The sequence below is a fragment of the Phocoena sinus genome, chromosome 7 (assembly GCF_008692025.1).
Source record: "Phocoena sinus isolate mPhoSin1 chromosome 7, mPhoSin1.pri, whole genome shotgun sequence".
Classification (NCBI taxonomy): Eukaryota; Metazoa; Chordata; class Mammalia; order Artiodactyla; family Phocoenidae; genus Phocoena; species Phocoena sinus.
This window is the reverse complement of record NC_045769.1, coordinates 70627487-70648183: the sequence shown is the minus strand read 5'-3', so window position 1 is coordinate 70648183 and position 20697 is coordinate 70627487. Positions and strand designations below refer to the sequence as shown.

Sequence of the window (20697 nt, the reverse complement as noted above, 5' to 3'; positions counted from 1 at the left end):
CTCACTCTCCTTCATGTGATGAGTGGGTTTCTTAAATCATCCCACACACATGGTTCTCTACCAAACCACTAATACCTAGAATGTTCTAGAAGTGAAGTTAAAAGGTGGCTTTCAGTTATTTCAAAGACTGAAGTAAAAGTAAAGTGAAACTCTAAGAGAAATGTTAATATTATATGTAAGTGTTCAGTTCGAAATGTGAATCTTTCAAGGATTTACTTTAGGAAATTTCATAAAAATGGATGGCAAGAAAGGTCTTATCTGAAATATTTCACTATAAAAATATTTCATTTATTTCCACCCATTTGAATTCCATTCTGTTTAGATACTTAACATTTGATAGTTTTAAGAAGGAGCAAATGGCTTGAAGTAACAACTTTCCACAAATTCATAACAGCTCTTCATCTGGTCACTGAGCTGAGAGATGAGTGGAATCCTGCAGATTCCCTTCAATATTGGGTTTCATTCCCTCCATCTTGTGCAGGCCGCGCTCAGAGAAAACAGCCAAGAAAAACAACCCAAGCACAAATGGCTGCAAATTGACTTGCAAATGTACAAACTCAGACCAAAAAGTGAAACAGGAAATCTTCTTTGAAGGGTAATTATCATAATTTATAATGGGCAAATCTAAACTCTTTCCCATATTTCTCTAAACTTTCCAGTGACTTCATTGCCCATGACTGATAAACGTTGCCACTTCCTTTTTATGTGTGTTTAAAAAACCTGTGTAGCTCTTCAAACGTGGGAAATTATCTCCATGATCTATAACTAGTAATAAATAATTATTTCTCTCCAGTTAGCACAAATTAACGTTAGGTCTGGTAAAAGAATTTGATTGCAAGAAGAAAAAAAAAGAATCAAAACAGCCAAGATATATCATTTCAAACTTTATCTTAGCTTTTCATGAAAATGAAATGATGACATATGAAAGAAAAGAAATATATTAACCCTAAAATAACAAAGGAAATTTAAGTTCTGATGAATATGGTTCAGTTCAGTATACTCTAATTAAGTGAAATTAAGAAATTTCACTTAATTTCACCAGAAATTAAGTGAAAATGCGTCAATTATGAGTTAATTTGCTATACAGGGAAGAAACTAAATGATTGAAAAAAAGGAACAAACACTTAAAGCCACCACTTTGAAGCCCAGATTATCCAAATTGACTGTTTCCATTGACAGATTAAATTATGTTGCAACATTAACATTTCATGAGAAACCTTATAAGCGAACACTTTAGAAAATGATGAACCAAATAACAGGCATAAAACATACAAAACAACTCACCCAGCCCCATATGGCTATTCTTTTTTCATCAATGAAACCCATTTCTATGAATTTTCTAAAGAAAAAGAAACAAATTTTTAGAATTTTAAGTGTGTACACATGACATTTACTTCATTACACAAGCATATTTAATCCAAAGATTTAATAGAAATGCTACATTTTCTTTGTTTAAACACTTGCATAATCAGGCTGCATTTACAAATAGTTAAAAGAACATTATCACGCTTACTGCAAGGGGTAAAAGGATCCTTTAGACTCTATGGTGCATCTATTGAGTAATACTGTCAGGGCTGTAAGGCCTCCTACCCTAACTGTGCTGGTGAGTTACTTGGGACTCAGGTTAAGTAAGAGAAAAGCTCATACTCAGCAAATGAGAATAGACTGAAAGGGGAAAATGTTTTTTAATGCAGTGAACAAACAAATGGTTAACTCAGGTTCTGACACTATAGCCACATGTTTTTGAATTTACTATTAAATGCACTTAAGATATTTTAAAGAAAAAAAAAGAGAGACTGGCTCATAGTAACACCAGAAGTAATAGCACCATGACTAGGACCAAATTTCCAAATCTCCAGCTTTTGGAAAAAAGGGTTTCATTATTGCTGTTTTAAAATTTATTAATTCTTATGATTTTGTTTGCTTAGATGTTAATGTAAAAGAATTTCAACCTAAAATGGGACTGAAGAATATAAATGAAAACTTGCACACATGTGCCCTCAGGAGTGAGAGACTGATTTTCATATATGCCTGATTTCCATAAAACTGGTCATATTGAAATTTTCTTCAACGATAGGGAGTTAGTCAAGGGTTGCCTCATATCAACCTTGGGAAGTTTTGCTTATGGTTTCCAGAGGCGTGAACAAGAAATGACCCAGGTTGGGTTGGTTTCTCAAAATATGCTGAATTGAGCTTTGTTTGTAGGATGGGATTGGTTTTGTCTGCCCAGGGAGTAGTCAAAACTGGTCTCTGTTTGTTTCGATTTTAATAGACTCTCACTGAACTCTCCCCTCTTTCATTCCCTCCCTATAAATACAGCCTTCCCCAAACCCTCAATGGATGGGCCCACAGCTTGCTACAGTTTGTGAGTCCAGAATTTCAATTCCTCTGCTATTCCTGAATAAACTCATTTTTTTGGACAATTTTGAGCTTGCCTTGTTTTAACCTTTTATTTAGGTTGACATGCATTATAATCACTGTCTCATTTTTGGTCACATCCATCCATGGAAAAACATCCATCCCTCTCCCATTTCACACTTAGGTACCCTCAGTTCATCATGGTTTGGACAATTGTATGCATCTTTCAGGATGTGAACATTATTCATTCAATTTCCCTCACAGAAATTGAGGGAAATCCATTTAAAAATGAGTTTGAAAATAAATCTATCCTTAGGAGCAAGGGACCATGCTGAAAGACAACCTTCAAAAAGTCCTGGGAAGCCCTCAGAAATCTAACTACGTCATTGGTACAAAAAGAGAGTGTTTTAGGCTAATTTATTCCATGCTTCCTTGATGGCTGGTGTTCTAGAGCAATTGTGATTTATTTGGGGAGCGTTTTAATAAAAACTCAAGAAACTCTTAGAGAAGCAGAAGCAGTGGAAGAAAGAAGCAAAGTGGATGAGCCATTATAGAGGCCTGGATGGGACAGTGAAGGAAAAGAGGGGAAGAGACAAAAGTGACACTCATGACCCCAGAAAAATACTATTTTTTTGGTTGCCTTAAGTGACGTTAATGCCCTTTCTCATTCTTCTCTGGAACTAGGACCGAGCGATTTGCATTAGTTAAATAATGGAATTTCTTAAAGGGATTTCACAGCAACCATTTTGCTCGTTGCATGGATTCAAAATGCATGTTTCTGATGCATAGAGGAGTTGGGCAGATGCCCGGCACAAACAGATGGGAAGAAGCCCCGTCAGTCACAGCTTACTCGACACTGATTCTGAGGGACACTGAGGGGTCTACAGGGGAGAAACGCAGTAGCAAACGGAAAGTTGCTACCTGTGTTGACGCTTGGTCACGGTAAAGTAGAGAAAACGGGCAGCAAATTGCGGCATTTCGGCAATTCTCCCACAAACTTCAAAAGCCAAGTGAAAGAAAAGAAGGTTCACTTTCTTTGTCAAAAAAATGATCTTGCCGCTAGTGCTTGAAGCCAGTTCTGAGCCATAAAATCAATCGTGATTTTATGATCTCCCAGAAGCTAGCAATCATATTGCCTTGCATTTGGGGTAAAAGCAAATAACAGGTGATACATGGGACCAGGAAATTCTTAACAGCTCCCTTCCTAGGCTTATTCCGAAAGGATGACATTTACAGGAAACGATAGTGCAATAGTTAACATGGAAATGAAACATTAACACTTACTGTGGAAGGACTAGGTTAAAGGTTAGCTAGATAATCTGAGACCAACAAACCTCTATAAAATTTACCTCCAAATTCTGAAGAGCTTCCAGGAGGGTTATCAGAGATACTGTTGACAATGTGGTTAAATCAACAAAATGTTAATAGCAAGTGAAAAAGCTTTTTTTCTAATTTTGGAGGCTGGACTGGACTTTACAACTTTTTTCTCATAAAAATACCCTAAATCTAAGGTCAGTTCGAAACCTTAGTCATCAATTACTATTATTCTATTTTGGAAATGTTCTTATTGATACCATGTATAACAGTATGATATATTTTTTTTCTCATATAATCCTTCTTTACTGCTAACCCTGAAGTTATATAAAATTTCAAAATTGTGGGAATGTCAAAAATGCCAAACCTACCCCAAATGAGCATATTCGATCCTATAACTACTGAAATTTTAAGGGTCTCACATATGAACCACTTGCAGAGGAGCCTGAATAAGCAGGTCTCAGTTTTCCTTAAGCTTTGACCTCACAAGCATATCCTTTGGGACTTTCTCTTATGTATAGTCAAAATTTGTGCCGTTGTAGGGCCTCTCTTTTTTTCCTGCTTTGCTTTGCTTGACTCTGTTTCTTGACCCTGACTAGTATTTATTGTTGTTTCCAAATATGTACTTATGATATTTTTTGGTATATAAAAAATTTAGCCAGATTGCATTTCATAAGAGATTCCAGGGAAAAATTTCATTCTTTGAGGGGAGGTAATTTGAGGACTACCGTAGAGGAATTACAATCCCAATTCCTCAAGTCAGACGTTCAGTGTCTGATTACTAAAACACTTCTCAGGAAGATATGTGATTGAATTATTTCTAGAATTATCACTATAAGTCTATTCTTTTAGCTTTTGTTTTCTCAAAGCATAGGATTTCAAGGCTTCCCTTTCCTTCTTGCAGAATAATGGTTTCAAGCAAAGCCAAGGCCAGCCCCAACTGGCATCTCCACTGCCTTATATGTGCTTTGCCATACAGCTGCCCCTGTTCACTAAGGTGAACACAAAATGTTCCATCTAATAGCCGTGCTCCCTTGAGTGCATGTGGTTTATTCACTCTTCAAAAACTGTAAGTGCACTGAATGTTGAGATTGTAAATTGCACAATTTTATACAGAGTATTGTAATAGCATATACTAATATTTCATCTGTTCTTGAATGGCTGAGTCAATGAGCGAACATATGCCTGATCTATAGTAGGAAGACATTCTTCAGGTTCCATCCTAAAAATGGCTCAGAGAAGGTAAACGTAGCCAATTATCGCCTCTGGTCCATCTTCCTTTCAATTCTAAATGCCAAAGACATTTATATTATTGTGAAAATCAATAGAATTTGTGGCTTCGTGTCCTATATGTTGGACACCAGAAATAACAATTTTTTTTACGGTCTATACATGGGTTTCATGTTTAAATTTTCATTTCATCCAAGGAAAAACATTAAGAAGCTATCAGTTCTATCTGTTCTGTTTCTTAAGGTATTCCTCTTAAATTTGAATGCTACATTTTTGGTGGTAAATAAATGCACAAAAATATAATGATGTATGATGTTAATGATGATTGTTTTTTAACCAGTGCCAAAACAAACCACTTTTTAGCTCTACCAACTTTGGAGAGTTGAATTACAAACCATAATTTACATCTCTGTCTTTTGATGTCCCAGGATTACATGCCCTTGGTGTTTATTGCATGGTTTAAATACAAATAAATGTGACCCGACCCACAATGCCAAAAACAGTACCATAAAGAATTAAGTCTATAATGCTGACAATTGTGTTAATATTCTTAAGGCGTACCACAGTCTTTACATGAACGATTGAATCTCAGAGTTTTTCTTTGAACTATCTTTTCTATGACTCTCTATCAGGCCGAAGACTCCCTCAAAAATGTTAAAATAGTGGAAAGGCCAAAAATCTGGATCAGTAAGAAAGACGGAGCCTCCTAGAAGTTAGGTGTGAATGATGCCTACAGATTGTATAGTGTTATTTAATAACTTACTTATCAATTTTTCAGATTTAACTCAAATCGACTTTGTTTTTAATTGAATGTTTTAGGCGTAAGTGTGTGTATATTACTATTCACAGAATGAAAGAAAAATTTGAAAGCATATGGGTTATGATTATTTTTCTATTTAAAAAAAAGAATTACTTGTGAGTCAAAATTCTTCTGCTTTGATTAGAGACAAAAAAATACAGAAAAGTGTTGTCTGGGCCTGGTTCCTAGTTGTTAAATATAATCTGTGTTGTGTGTGCTGCATTGAAATCAATAACTGCTAATGATATTAAGATGATAAAAGAAACATACTAATTAATTTTCTAAATTGCTCTTTGCTGTGAAACAGTGTTTGACCTTTAGACATCACTCATGCACATATATCCATGACTAAGAGTACAGTCAGCCTGTGTTAGCTTTTACATTTACAAACTAGTATTCCCCAACTTCACCTACTCACATCATAACAGAAACCCAACAACTATACAGAAATATCCAGAAGAATCCTGCACAGTGTTTCCAAATTAGGAACAATTTTGGTGACTCTATTCTTTTTGTTTCAGGAAGAGATGATTGAGCCATAAATTGTGGTTGAGAATGTAGTTGGGAAGAAGAACTCAGATTATAAATCTGTCTTTCCCCTACATGTTTTGGTAGATTTCTATTATGTAAAAGAAATTTTTTGTCGAATGAAAATAGGAAAACACATTCTTGCTAAAATAGCTAGTTTAATTACAAAAGAATGCTAATATCTGTAAGTATATAGTGCTGATGAAATCTTGAGCCATTTCTAAATTTATGAGGTAGAATCCACAAGGCTTGAGCAAATTCAGATGTCTGGTTTCCTACTGACCATCCCTAGAGTTATACAAAGTTTTCTGCTAATTGTGAGCCATGGTAATGAAACTCTGTTAGAATGACTGAAACGTGGAAAGAGAGTATTTATCATCTTTCACCATAAATCATTTTTCTTCTCTCTTCCGTGAATAATTTTTTCTTATATTGGGTAAAAATATCACTTTAAGGTTAATGATAGCTTTAGATGAAGTTAGGAAAATGGACAAAAAAAATTTAAGACATTAAGGTTGGGGAAACCCGAGAATGACTGCATGACTTTTGCTGACATCAGTTTCTGTTTGAATGAGAAGGCGCTCACCTGACAGCTGTGATCTGGTCCTCAATTTCATAAACACCCAGCTTTCGATACACTGCATACAGAAGTTTGTCACCTTGGAAAGCTGTTCCTCGACCATCCACCAAGGCAATGACTATCCCTTCCTTACTTGCGAGATAAGATATCCAACTAATAGAGAATACAGACCTTACACTCTGACTGCAGGGACCACCATACCTACAGAAAAAAAGAAAAAGATAGAATCTCTGATTCCTTTGTGAAAGTCAACTTCCCATCATGGCCAAGAATTGCCTTTAGTATTTCCCAGTACATTTGTATGATAAAATTTCAATAACAGTGGCATTAGAACTGGCTCAAAATCAAGAGAGGACCAGGCTTTTCCCAGAGGTTTGCTACAAGGAAGTTGTTTTGGGACACAGCCTCTCCTATTCCCCAAAACGGATACATCTAGGGTTGGCATTTCAAGGAATATGTGTGGGTTTTTCGTCATTTCTGCCACCTGCCACTTGCTAAAAGCAGGCATAAGATATACTAAAAAAAATGCATGGTGTTTTAAGCAAATTGTGTGTAGGTCAGCACTGATTTTGGGTGTGATTCCACAAAATGTATTCCATTCCCTTATTTCATTTCTAACTCAATTACATAAGATGTTAAGATGATTTACAATATTTTTTGGCTGCAATCTCTCTATCTCAAAGGTATTCTGACACATTAGGCAATTTGCCATACAAAGGAAATTCAAAACAGTAAATGCAAGCAAGTCCATCTAAAAATCTCAAAACTTTCTCAGGCTATTTTAAATAGCCATATTTTATTTACTCTGATTAGTTGGGGAATATATAAAAACAGCATCAATAGGAACTGTTACAGAGGAGAATGGTTCATTCTATCTCACAAATGTGTATTTAATCCAACATATTTTCAGTAAATAGTTTTTAAACCAAAGAAAATATTACATACACTTGAATTAGCAAGGGATACTTCTTTGATCTGTCAAACTGAGGAGGAAGAATCATCTTGTACCATAAAGCTTGAAAAACAAAAACAGAGAAAAATCTTCATTCCACTATACTCATAGCATTATTTATTTTCTTTAATAACAATACATAACATAAAATCAATTTATAACTAGTAAACTGTAAAGAACAAAGACTATGTTTTACTTGATTTTTATTACATATTTTTGTCCAATTTACAAATTGCTAGAAATGTTGAACTATTATTTTTCTAGAAGCACACATTTTAAAATTAGATAAACTCTTTTTAAAAGTATCAGTGTTGAAATGGAGCTATAGAAAAGTATAAGATCAACCTATTCACAAACATATGAAAGATATTTCATAAAAATTTAATGTGACAGTAAGATTTTTAAAATTAAGATCCTGTAATATTGTAGAGATTGGATTATAATATTTACCCTACAATTTTGTTTTAAAAAAGCAAAAGCTGATAAGTGTTCAGCTTCATATCTATTCATGAGAAAATTTTAAAAGGTCTTACTAATATCATCCACTTCAAGTTTCTTAATTTCCTCTTTAGGCAGCTGGATATTTTTCAAAGCGTTTTCCAATTCCTTGTTTTCTTCCAGGATTTTAATTTCTTAAAAAAAAATAAAATGTTCATTTTTAATTAATAGAAATTCCATAGGAAAATTCTTTCTTAAAATGTCTTTGGCTTTACTATGGATGAAACTGAAACTGTATAAGGATTGCTTAAGGAGTTTCATATTGACAAGGATATTTTTAATCCAGCCTTTAAAGCAGGGATGAACTTATAAAGGACATCAGTCATTGTCTCTTAAACAGACCCTGATGGCATCAAAATACATTCTGAGCAGAATCACAGAAGTAACAATGTTTATTCAGCCACATTTTCCTGTTTCTAACTTTTCTTTTACAACATGAAGCCATGACCTGAGTAGGTGACATTTAAAAATATATATATTTTTACTGAAAAAGTGGTAGAAGCAAAATCTATATTGCTGAAACCTCAAATTTAAAATAATTAAGTATGTATTATAGTTACAAAGTTTGTTTTGAAATCTTCAATGTGTAAGGTCAAATATTAATTCTGTGATTTTTTTATATCTATTTCTTTCTTAAACTTTTCCTGCTGTACTTGCTTAATATAGGATCTTCTTCCTCTTTTTTTTCTTTTTGTGATATCCTTCCTTCTTTTTTCTTTTTGTAATTGAATTACTGTGCATCCTATTCCTTCAAATCATTTCTTTCAAGGTAGTTATATATCTTAAAAGAACAACAGTATATACACACTATGATTTCTGTCTTTCACCTTAAAAGATCTCCTAAAAAAACTCTTCTTTATCTTTGAGCTTAGTTATGTTTCACACTTTAATTTTTGTAACTGAACAAATATATTGATCTCCTGATGCTGAAGATCAGTGATACATTCGAATGGGTTTCTAGCAGTAGAGGACTTTTTGTAAGCTTTGTTTTGACCTGGATAGATATTAGGTATCGTCTAGAGAGAAGTTAGATTTTTGTATAAAAAGTGGAGTTTGTGGCTTTATTTTTTTATTTTTTGCGATACGCGGGCCTCTCACTGCTATGGCCTCTCCCGTTGCGGAGCACAGGCTCCAGAAGCGCAGGCTCAGCAGCCATGGCTCACGGACCCAGCCGCTCCGCGGCATGTGGGATCTTCCCAGACCGGGGCACGAACCCGTGTCCCCTGCATCGGCAGGCGGACTCTCAACCACTGCGCCACCAGGGAAGCCCATGTGGCTTTATTTTTTAAAAGAGGGTCTGGATGACTTCTGAGATATGCCAGTCCCGTGGTCTCCTTGTTTTTGTGCCTTTTTTAAAAAGTGGTCCTTGAAGATGGGGAGCTGGGGGGAGTACTTGTAACTACACTAAGTTTGCCAAACCACTTCCCTTGTAACTCTCAGCTTTCATATACTCATGGCATTTTGCTCCAAAGTGTTATATTTAATCTTAGAACAAGTATAGATGTTTTAGTATGAGTTGTATAAGATACATAATACATTTCATTTTAACTTTGGACAATCTATCAAGAAAGAGGTACTTGTGGCAACTTAAAAGTTACAACTAGAAAAAGGGATAGCAGGGGGCGGGGAGAAGGATAAATTAGGAGTTTGGGATTAACATATACACACAACTATATATAAAATAGATAAACAACAAGGACCCTACTGTATAGCCCAGAGAACTATATCCAATATATTATAATAACCTATGATGGAAAAGAATCTGAAAAAGAACATGTATATATGTATAACTGAGTCACTTTGCTGTACACCTGAAACTAACACAACATTGTAAATTAACTATAATTCAATTTAAAAAGTTAAAACTAAAAAAGAAAATAAAATGTATACTCAATTATAACCACACTACAACCAGCTCTTCCTTCTTGTGTGGGTTCTCAGTGTGGAACTGTCAAGGATAAAGGGAATCTATGTGGAGTAAGCACAAAGAACGGCTGCAATATTTATTTATGTAGACCATGTTTATCATTCTGTAGACAGATACTGGAAGTCAGAGACAACACGCAGATGTTGCCTGGTTGGGTTGACCTTGATTCCTTTTCTATTCTGTCCCTAGCTACTGAAATTTTCTGATTCATGACTTACCGAAATGATGAGTTGAATGGAAAATCTTACTAAAGCTTCTACAGTCCCGGCTTGCATGTTTATGGATAGTAAATGTGCAATTTTCCCACCCCTTGGAGGCAATATGGAACTTCATAGGTCTGTGAGGAGAGGGAGGGGTGGCAATTGGACTTCTCTATGTGACTGTGCGTTAGCAATGCATAATGTGGCAAGGAGTGCTACAGCCCAGACTGTACCTTTTACCTTCTTTCACTCATCATTGTATACTCAGCACTCAGCATGCTCAGTACCAAGCGCGTGATATGTAGTATGTGCTCTCCAAATGTTTGAAGACTCTTCATTACAATGAAATCAAGTGGTAAGAACGATGAGTCACATGTGAGATTTTTGTTCAAATCATATTAACTATGACATATTGTTCATTGATTAAATTATGTGAAGAATCTGCAGAAAATCTGATAAATAGAGTTATTCAATCAGGTAATTTTAATGAAGATCTGCTCTGCCCGCAGCAACTAAGCCTCAACTGGGCCCTCCATGTCAAGTGTCAACTCTTCTGGGTTTTTATAGCATCTGGTTCAAGTACTATCTGTTATTTTCCAATGACTTTACCCCACTTCGCAGAGGAAATGAAGCCACTGCACTGTTTTCTACAAACTTTCGTATAATCACATCGGTAATTTCCTCATTCTCTCTCATCACAGTGCTGGAGATTAATCTCCTCACCTGTCTCTGGACTCCACTTTGCCCACCTTCTCAGCGACCTCCCTCCTTTATGCCTTCAACCCCTTTTGGTCTCCAAATTTCCTCCATCAGCATTCAACCATGCTCAAATGTTTATCAGCTTTCAAAAACTAACTTAAACCTCTATCAGTCTCTTCCAGTCATTATCCCACCTCTTTGCTCGTCAGTCAGACCTACTGAAAATAGTCTCTTTTTATTTATTTACCTCCTATGCAGACCTAAATTTGCTTCAGTCTGGCCTCTACCTCCACTGCTCCAATGAAACTGCTCTGACCAAGCTAATGCTCATCCTTATTTCGCTAAGCTCATTGATTTAGAGCAGGTCTTGTTTCACTCCTTGAAGCACTTGACACAGATAAGCACTCTCTTTTTCTTGAGACCCTCTCTTCCTCTGCCTTTCATGACTCCATATACTCTCAAGGTTGTCCTCCTTCTTGTTCCCCCTTGGTCTCCTTTACAGGTCCATTTTTCGCTTTGCATTTCTTGTGTTGGTTTTCTGCACAGTTTTACTCTAGGCTCACTTTCCACTACCCCTGCCCACCCTCATTTTCCCCACTCTGCTGCATCATCCATTTCCATGGACTTAGTAACCATGTATCCCATAAATGAATGACTTCATGATCATTCTCTTCAGTTCAAACAATCCTCCAACATCCAGTTCCAAAACTGTGTCACTCCAGGACAGCTCTTCTTAGTTATGTGCCATCAGTACCTCAAACTCAACATTGAAAACAAAATTCATCCTCTCTCCAAAATGTTCTCTGCACTGTGAATCCCATCCTTCAGTAAAGAGTATCAATACCAATCCACTTGAGCAAGCTAGACATCCAAACAGCATCAATCCCTCCTTTATATTTATGAGTCTTAAAGTCGATTTAGCTATCATTAGGAAACATTTCCTAAGCCCCCTACCCCAGATGAGGTGCCCTGCTTATATGTTTTTATGCTATCTCTATTTCCCCTATCTTAATACCTTACCCCACTGTGTTGTAACTACCCATTCACACGTTTGCATTCCCCACTGATCTATAATCTCCTTGAGGACAGGGACCATATCTAACCCAGCATCTGTTCATTTTAAGGATCTAGTATCTAGTACAGTGTCTGTTTTAATGTAATAGTGCTTAATAAATATCTATTGAATGAAAATTTGGGGCACCAAATGCAATGGAAAATGGCTGAGAAAACTAGAACTAAATAGAAGAAATATCATCTGCTCTAAAAAGCAACTCCAAAACGTATTTGGGGATTTATTAAAAATACAGATTCCCTAGCCCAATATAAGACCTACTGAACTGGAATTTCTGGGGACAGCCTGAGAATCTGTATTTATAATAAACCTCTCTGGAGAATTTCTTCATGAGGCAAGTTTGCAGAACTGTGCTGTAAAAGACTTTGCATTATGTTTTGAGAGTTAAAAAACATATAAATACATATGACATATATGACACTGACATGAACACTGTCCCCGTTTTGTAAGTATTGGGTGAAGTAACAAGGCTTTGCAAACAGTACAGAAATTTGTATCTGGCAAGAATATGAGAAGGATAGTAAGAAAGTAGAAACTCATTAAAAAAAGGAAGCTGACCTTTATTTTGTGGTCATGATAAAATGAGAATTATACATTTATGGTGACTTCCATTAAAACAAAAACTTACAAATTCCAAACTATTCTTGCTTTAAAATTTCTCTCACTGCAGGTTGCAATGAGAAATACAATCTATTATTCTTAAAAGTATTTCATTATTAGACACAAGGTTAAAAAAAACGCATAACTTCAAACTGAAACTAAATTCACAGTGTCATTATTACAATGCCTGTCCTGTCCTGAGCTCCTGAATCTACTCTGTTTTTCCTCATTGCCTTATCTTCACCTATACTTAGGCCATTGGCCTGGCAGCCAAACCAATTCCAAAGCAGAGTACTGAAGTCCCTCACTGTCCCTAGACTCCATCAACTTCAACCCTATAATGTTTAATAGTAAATCAAAAGATAACAGAGAACCGCAGGAAGAGTCTCAGGGCAGTTATACACTTTGGTATCTCCATTGAGAGCAAAAATGGTCATCTTTGAGCTGTGAACTATTTTGAACCAATATCACAAATCGGGATGGAGGAGCTCTGTCTTGATAGAAATTGAAAATGGAAAAAGCCTCCAAATTTCAGGGCTCTCATACGTGGCAACAGTGTGATGTAGCTGTTAAAACAAAAAAGCTAGCATAATAGTCACCCTCTGCTTCGAACTGGAGTTATATCTGGAACTCTTCTCCAGTTTGGGATGTTACCAAAAAAACAGGTCTTCTTATTTGGGAGGGAGATTGTACTAAAAATCTTAAGTTTCCTTCCAATTCTAAGCTTCTGTGTTTTTGATAAGGGTGATTGGGGAAGACAGGATTAATCCCTCTAATATATTTGCATTATGCCAGGTTCCTACTGCAAATAATTATTAAATTTCATATGATCAGGTTTGATTCAAAGAATGGGCTGATCTATATAATCGTAAGCTATACAATAAGAGAATCCATCACTGTTTCCCTTGTTGGTGTGGGGAAACTCTCTTGCTTCCTCTAGTGTCATAAGAGTCCAGGATTTCTTAAGACAAGATAACAGCATGAGAGAGAGAGTACCTTGATCAGTGTGGCCGTCATGAAGGGTGGAAATTGGGAGGCCTGGGCCTGTGCATAGGATGAAAACAAAAACATGGGTTAGTTTTAAAATAACATTTAGTTTTCAACAAGAACTTCTGGTAGTATTTGTGATTACTGTCAAGCTCAATTACCTCTTTTAATTCTGCAACAATTTTTTTTCTCCCCATAGAGAAGTAAGCATCACCTTTTAAGTTACATTGAAAGAACACATGAGACCAGAGCCCAATCAAAGGACAGACATAAGAGAAGAGTTGCCTGTGCACTTTTCCAAGAGTGACCCTAAATAGTTAAGATCTGATTACACAAATGGGTCCCAGAAGCTGCAGTGATAAACGGCCTTCTGGGAAGATATGCTGTATGGGCCAGTTTTAGCTGTGTTTTTATTATCAAATAACCTTCTCCAGTACCTAGAACGTATTTTCAATCTGGCTTCTTGGTTTGATGTTCAGTTTATTTTGGTAGGTAGAACCCAGCATCTTTTTTTCTTTCATTTAATTACTATATGCAGAAATAAATTTATATAGAAAATATTTCCTGTTCAAATATGCTGTGATGGGTCACACTCCCCACGAAAAAGACCCAGAAGGAATTTTGTGCACCAAAAGTTCATCTGGGGTGTGGTGTTGACCTCAGCCAACCCCACTGGGAGCTCTGGAGATGTATGACCTGCAGAGTTGTCTTGAATGGGGCCAGCTGAGCTGGCTTTTATACCCCAGAATGAAGTGGTAATTGGCTGTGGCCTGGGATGAGAGCAATCTCTGGGGTGGGAGTGGGGGGCCCAGCTGGGAGGTGTCTGCCACCAGCCCTCTCAGCAGCTAGAGAAACGAGTGATTCAGACCTGAAGATGGGATGTCTGGGTGGCAAACCACTGTCCACCATATATTCCAACATGGAATTTAGGTTCTCTGTGCAGAAATTGGCCCTTTTAACAAAATCTACAAATAGTAAACGCTATCACTTACTGGAGCTATAGAATAAATAATACCTGGAAATACATTTTTAAAGGGTAAATTTGCTCAGGCAGCCAAGAAGTTAAAAGCAACAAGCACGGAGGTTGGGAGATGTTCATTTGCATTCCTGATGCTTCCTCCTCTGTGGCGGGAGTGCCATTAGAGCATCCTTGGTCCCAAGCAAGGAGAGGGGGAACGACCTATGTGGTGAGTTCTGAGAAAACCGGAGTATGAGTAGCTCCTTCTTCTACCTTGTTCCTGGCATCTTTCAGCCTGCAGAGAACAGGACTCTTTTGATCTGTTCCAGTGCTATAAGTGTGACAGTGGCCGGCCCCATGGGCGAAGCCAGTGGCTGTCTAGTTGTACCCATATTTGTGTGAGTAATTGTAATTCTGGGGTGCAGTATTAGGAAGCTTCACACCTTAGCCACATTTTCCAATTAACCTTTACAGGTAATAAAGCTAATATTGATTTCCTGCCTGACTCTTCAGTCTAACCTGAGAGCAAGGAGAAGCGATATTGTTTATAAGGCTCCCTCAAAACCAGCAGTTCTCTACTGTGTGGAGTCTCATAATTTTACAGAATTTAATTTCAGAGATTTTCACTTTGGTTAGCTTTCCTTCAACGTTATTAAAAGGGACAAATACACATTATATTTTTTGTTAGAATGTAAGGCAGTGAGACATGAATCTGAATTTCTAGACTTTAGTCAATCAATCAACACTGACCTTATGGAATTTTCATGGGTGTGCAGTTCCAATAGAGACAACTGGCATATATTTCTCTTTTTCCCAAGCTATGAGACAAACTAATGACTGACTGCCCTTGACACAAGTGGTCTGAGGGTGTGGTCCTAGTGGCATAAGCATCCTTTGCATTGCTTTTGTTCCATCAGCATCATCTGTATGATTTTACCTATTTCAAAATCCTATTATCTGGGCTTTACTCACCATCCCTTTTGGAGAGTTTGAAGTTACATAATGAAGCTTTACTCTTAGTCCTAAAGGGAAAGATTTCAAGGTTTTTCCTATGATGGTGCAGTGACTCATTTTACTGGAGCTTCAAAAACACCAGACGATGTGATGCTTCCCACACAGTATATTTTTTGCTAAATGGGAAATTACCATACTGCCGAGGAAGAGTGAGTGTGGAAAAGTCAGGCGATTCAAGTTCTAGAAAGGAGTCTTTCACCAACTTTTGATGAGAGCTTAGTCCTTGATTCCTTACTCTTCAGGGGGCACTTAGGCTCAAGTAGATCTCAGGAAAACAAAGTGATATAAAAAGTGGTATGGTGCTTTCAAAACGCATTAAAGCACTGTACAAATGCAGAATGCATATAAATATAAATGCATGTTCCTATGTGTAGGGTCACTGATGTCGTTATCAGTAAATGTATCAGCATAAAAATGAGGTTTGGGGTACACTCTGCAAAAGGCAGCAATGTTTTGATCTTCCCTAGAACCTATGTTCATTCCACAAACCTTCAGTGTCTATTATGCACTCATCATTCTTTTTGGCCTTACGAATATAAAGATGAAAGGAAAGCAGATTCTGCCTTCAGAAGAGAAAATAGACCAGATGACTCAGGACAGTTAGTTCAATGATACTATGTGCCTGGCATGTAAGCTTTCAATATATGCTGCATAAACACATAGCTTGGGATGAAAAATGTTGCACATAACTTGAGAGGGACATTTAATGTATACCTTGAAATGCCATAACCACAATCAGCACATATGGTCATGAACAACAATCTTTTGACTTTTCAGAGATGCCACTGGCCAAACCTTTTGTGAAAATGTTGTATTAAACTGTGCCATCTTGAAGGGAGCGTTTGGATTAAAATGCTTACTCATTTCCACGGCTGGGGCTGAGGTTCTGGGCCCAGGTGATTGGACTGAGGAAGTGGCATGTCAGGGTGGTCTTCCACCTGGGAAGTAAAGGAGACCTCAGGGTCCTCTACAACTGAGCAGGGATCTCAATCAGTCAAAGATTCTATTTATTCTCTGAGCTGCCCACCTGAATATGGGGAGTTGATACCAGAAACAGGAGAGTGGCATATGTTTGGTAATAACCCCCTTTGTTTTCTGTCCCCCCTCAACTCGCATGGAAACTCAGGGCTTAATGGGGGTAGGGAGGTGGTGTCAGGACAGAGAATGGAGGGGCAGATATTTTACAGATCAGTTTTCCTAATCCCCATGACGATTACCAAGGTCCTAATGTATCTCATTGATCTACTGATGGCCTAACCCAACTTTACTATGTGTCCAAGATATAGATGAAAGTTTACACATAAAATGAAATTATCTGGATAGAAAGTATTTGCTAAATGGACATATAGCCTAAACATCCAGGAAATGTCTAGTACATTTTATTACTTGTTTATTTTATACTTGAATGAATTACTTATCATGTTTCCCAAATTTAGAAAGAACGTACTAGGTGACAAAAGCTCATTTTCCATCGGCATTGAAGCTATAGTTCAAAGAATTGCTGGCCTCCAAGGCAAAGAGCTCAGGTTTCTTTCCCTGGCTACAGGAGATTGACATTTCTGCAGGTAAATGGGGCTGAAGTCCAGCAACCATTTTATCAGAGGACGCTTCCTTTTATGATATTGTTTTGGCAATACAACATCATGGTGCTGTGGCACTTGGTGGGTAAGAGGTTGGGATTTACAGCCAAAGGACTCTTGCTTCCATCTGGCTCTCACGCTTACCAGCAGTGTGAACCTTTAACAGAAGGTCTGTTTCCTCAATTGCAAAAAATGGAGATAATAATCCCTTCCTATCCTCCTTACATTTTTCCCCATAAGCATTAGATAAGATAACCTAGATCAGTTCCTCACATATAACAGGTGCTCAGTAACCTGTAGCTAAGGATTGATCAGATAGTGATGACGAGGACAAAGAAAGTGGCAGAGGTGGGTAGAGAACGCGTTAGGTCCGTTACCTACCGTAGCAGACGAGTGCATAGTACTTGGCATAGTCGCTGAAACTTGCTGTGTAATATTGGCACCTTTTTCTCCTTAGATGGCAAGTAATGCACTTCTTGCTTGGAGGATAGCTTCCAATGCTAATTCTAGAGGAAAATGAAAATAAAACTAAGCTGAAATTTTGAGATTGTATTTATCAAAATGTACTACTCCATGTAAAATGACTAATTTACATATTGACATCAAACTCACTCTATTTTTCTGTTGCCAATATCGTTTAAAGTAAAGGGGGAATCACAGGATCTTGATTTGTCTGATTTTCAGTCCATCTTTGCCTGAATAGGCACAGATTTTGAGAGAGAAGCCCTCTGTGGTTTTCCTGTGGTGTGAGAAATATCTAACACCTCGAATGGGAGCCAAGTAGTCACTTCTCCTAACCATCACTTTACAAAGTGGTTGAGACTGCATAGTTCTTCCACGTCCCATCTTTCTTTCCGTGTTCCCACGGCAAAAGATACAATGAAGATCTGACAGTATCACCAAAAAAAGGGGTCCCTGTCCTTATCATATATCTAGAAGGGGAAATTAGTAATAAGCCAATTGCAAATAAGAAACACAGTTCTAAGTAGCTCCTGTGGCTTTCATTTTATTTGGCAGGAAATTTGGGCTCATGGAAGCTCTTCGTGGAAATGTTCCCTCCACACATTCCTACACAAGCCAACCTGTACCTACCAAGTTTGGGCCCACTCTCTGGGTGATTGGCTTTAACAAACAGCCTCCCAGGCTTTACCCCAAATGCTCAGAGTCTCATTTGGGGATGATCAGGTGGAATTATGCCAGGATGGAGGCACAGTTGGAGTCCTGCTGTGGCTAGTAAGGTTACCTGTGGCCACTGCAGTGTTCCTTCTGCTGCTGCCCCTGACCTTGCCTTGGGCATGTTAGAAGGTGGCCAGAGCTATTGCTATCATCAGAGAGGGAGTCTTCTCAACAGATGAGAAGCCATGATCCAGGAGGGAACAGAGGAATGCAGCAGAGGGAAAAATTTCTTATTTTCTCAGCTACAGTTAGTAGTATTCATGTTCATATTTTGGTGTGATCTTGGAAAACATTAGGTAGGCAGTTAATGTAAGGAGTTAAGGTCAGCATGCCCAAGTATAAATTTTGGCTCCAACAATACCACCAACCTCATAGAACTGTTGTGGGGATTAAATGAAATTACATATGTAAAGCAGATAAAAATGTGCCTATAGCAGACCACCAGCCCATGGTAGCTATTGTATTTGTTTCCACATCCAGAAGGGGCTTTAAAGGGCACCATTCCAGCCACCATGGGGGCCAGTGGACTAACTTAAACACTAATTTAGGAACAGAGGTGAATTCTTTCCAATCATAATAGGCTTATGACAAAGCAAGTCACATTAAAAGAAAGCACACATTATGGGAATAAATGCAATGCCTGGTACATAGTAGGAAAATGAATTTCCTCAATTACCTCTAAATTTAGTTGAAATGTTTAGTACCATGTTTATATCAGCATTAAATTTTCTTGATTTTTCTTTTTGAAAACAAACATTTTGAGTCAGCTAATATGTTGGGGGGGTGTATATTTTTATACTGATGTGGTGTACAACAGTCTTAATATTTTATTTTAATTCACAAATTAATTTTATTACATTTCAGCCTTTTAAAAATATTCTATACATTCTGAGGACTCTGACAGATTTTTAGTTAAATTTCAATCTATAAAAATACTAGAATAAATTGATATAACTTACCTATAGATATTTCGTCTTCCAGGGTAGCCTTCAAATTCATTGCTAGAATAAAACCTGAAAATATATTCAGAAGTTGGTAAATAAATATTGATGACTAAATGGTGATAGAATTGTTAATACTAGTACTAATATAGTAAACAATATAGTCCAATGTTCATTTATGAAACAATTAATTGGCACTTATGTACACAAATCCCTGCTGTTCATACCTCTGAATTTTGTGTTCTTACTCTGACTTTATAAATTATAATTCATATATAAATATATTTATAGCTACATAAAATATACTTATAAATATGTTTATAAATTATAGGAGAAAAATTATGTTGAGTACTCTTTTTTCTTATATGTATATCATACTCTGAGGCATTAGTTATGAACCACACAAAATAAACCAGGATGTTTGATTAATATCACCCCTTTCATTTCCATAATTAACAGCTTACTGACTTTTTATGCTATACTATTTAATTTTGTCTATGATTCCGAACATCTTTAGAACTTAGTTTACAGAAGTACTGACAGTAGATAACTTTGCTATAAATCAGGAAACTTGTCCACCCAGGGATACCACACAAAGAGCCATGTAAATTTACCCAGGAGCAGAACAAGTCACAAGAGAACACACTTGTTACTTAAGCATCTGGGTCCCAGTTTTAACCTGTTTTACTATAGCCACGAGGTGGGAAATCCAATTTAGTGGCATGATTTTTCCTCCTCTGTGAGTTCATCTGAATATCACAAAGTAACTGACTTTTAATTTTTTATTTTTAGGACGAGCTCTATTATTAGAGTGTTAAAAGTTTGGAATAACCTAGGTTTGGTTACTAATTTTTAATTCTCAGAACTTTTTATTAACCCAGGTACTTGTATATCCTCACTGAAATAAAAACCTTGTTATCCCCAGTAAAAGGAAAAAGCAACAGAATACACCCTACTCCTAGTATTAATTTTACCTTTTAAACCAGCATCCTTCTAAATGTCTTTACTGACTTCACGGGACTCCAAACATCACTTATACTTGCCTTTCCCACATCACCTCAAACTACCTGTGAATAAACTATTCAGTAGCTTTTGCAAACAGCCTCCTGCAGTTTTCTTGCCATGTCAAAGTTTTCACAGTTGTCTTTATCTCTAACACTTAGAACAGAGTCTACTTTCTCTTTTTCCTTTTCCTTTTCCCTCACAGCCATTGACCCACCAGTGCTGTTCAGCCTCTCTCTTCACTGTCTGTCTACTCTTCCTTTCATTCATTTGACAGTAGTG

At 37.0% G+C, this 20697-nt stretch overlaps 1 protein-coding gene across 6 annotated transcripts in view; it reads right to left on the bottom strand.

Moving 5' to 3' along the window:
* FAP (fibroblast activation protein alpha) overlaps positions 1–20697 on the bottom strand; it is a 73397-nt gene that overhangs the window by 10027 nt on the left and 42673 nt on the right. For all 6 annotated transcript variants that reach the window (XR_004350669.1, XM_032636963.1, XM_032636965.1 and 3 more), the window contains 7 exons: positions 19432–19485; positions 17678–17802; positions 13754–13801; positions 8295–8393; positions 7755–7824; positions 6816–7010; positions 1285–1339 (listed from right to left, as the gene is read on the bottom strand). Coding sequence is in view for 5 of the 6 variants with exons in the window: in XM_032636963.1 (XP_032492854.1) it covers positions 1285–1339; positions 6816–7010; positions 7755–7824; positions 8295–8393; positions 13754–13801; positions 17678–17802; positions 19432–19485 (646 nt within the window). In the remaining variant the exon portion in view is untranslated. The remainder of the gene's footprint in view (positions 1–1284; positions 1340–6815; positions 7011–7754; positions 7825–8294; positions 8394–13753; positions 13802–17677; positions 17803–19431; positions 19486–20697) is intronic.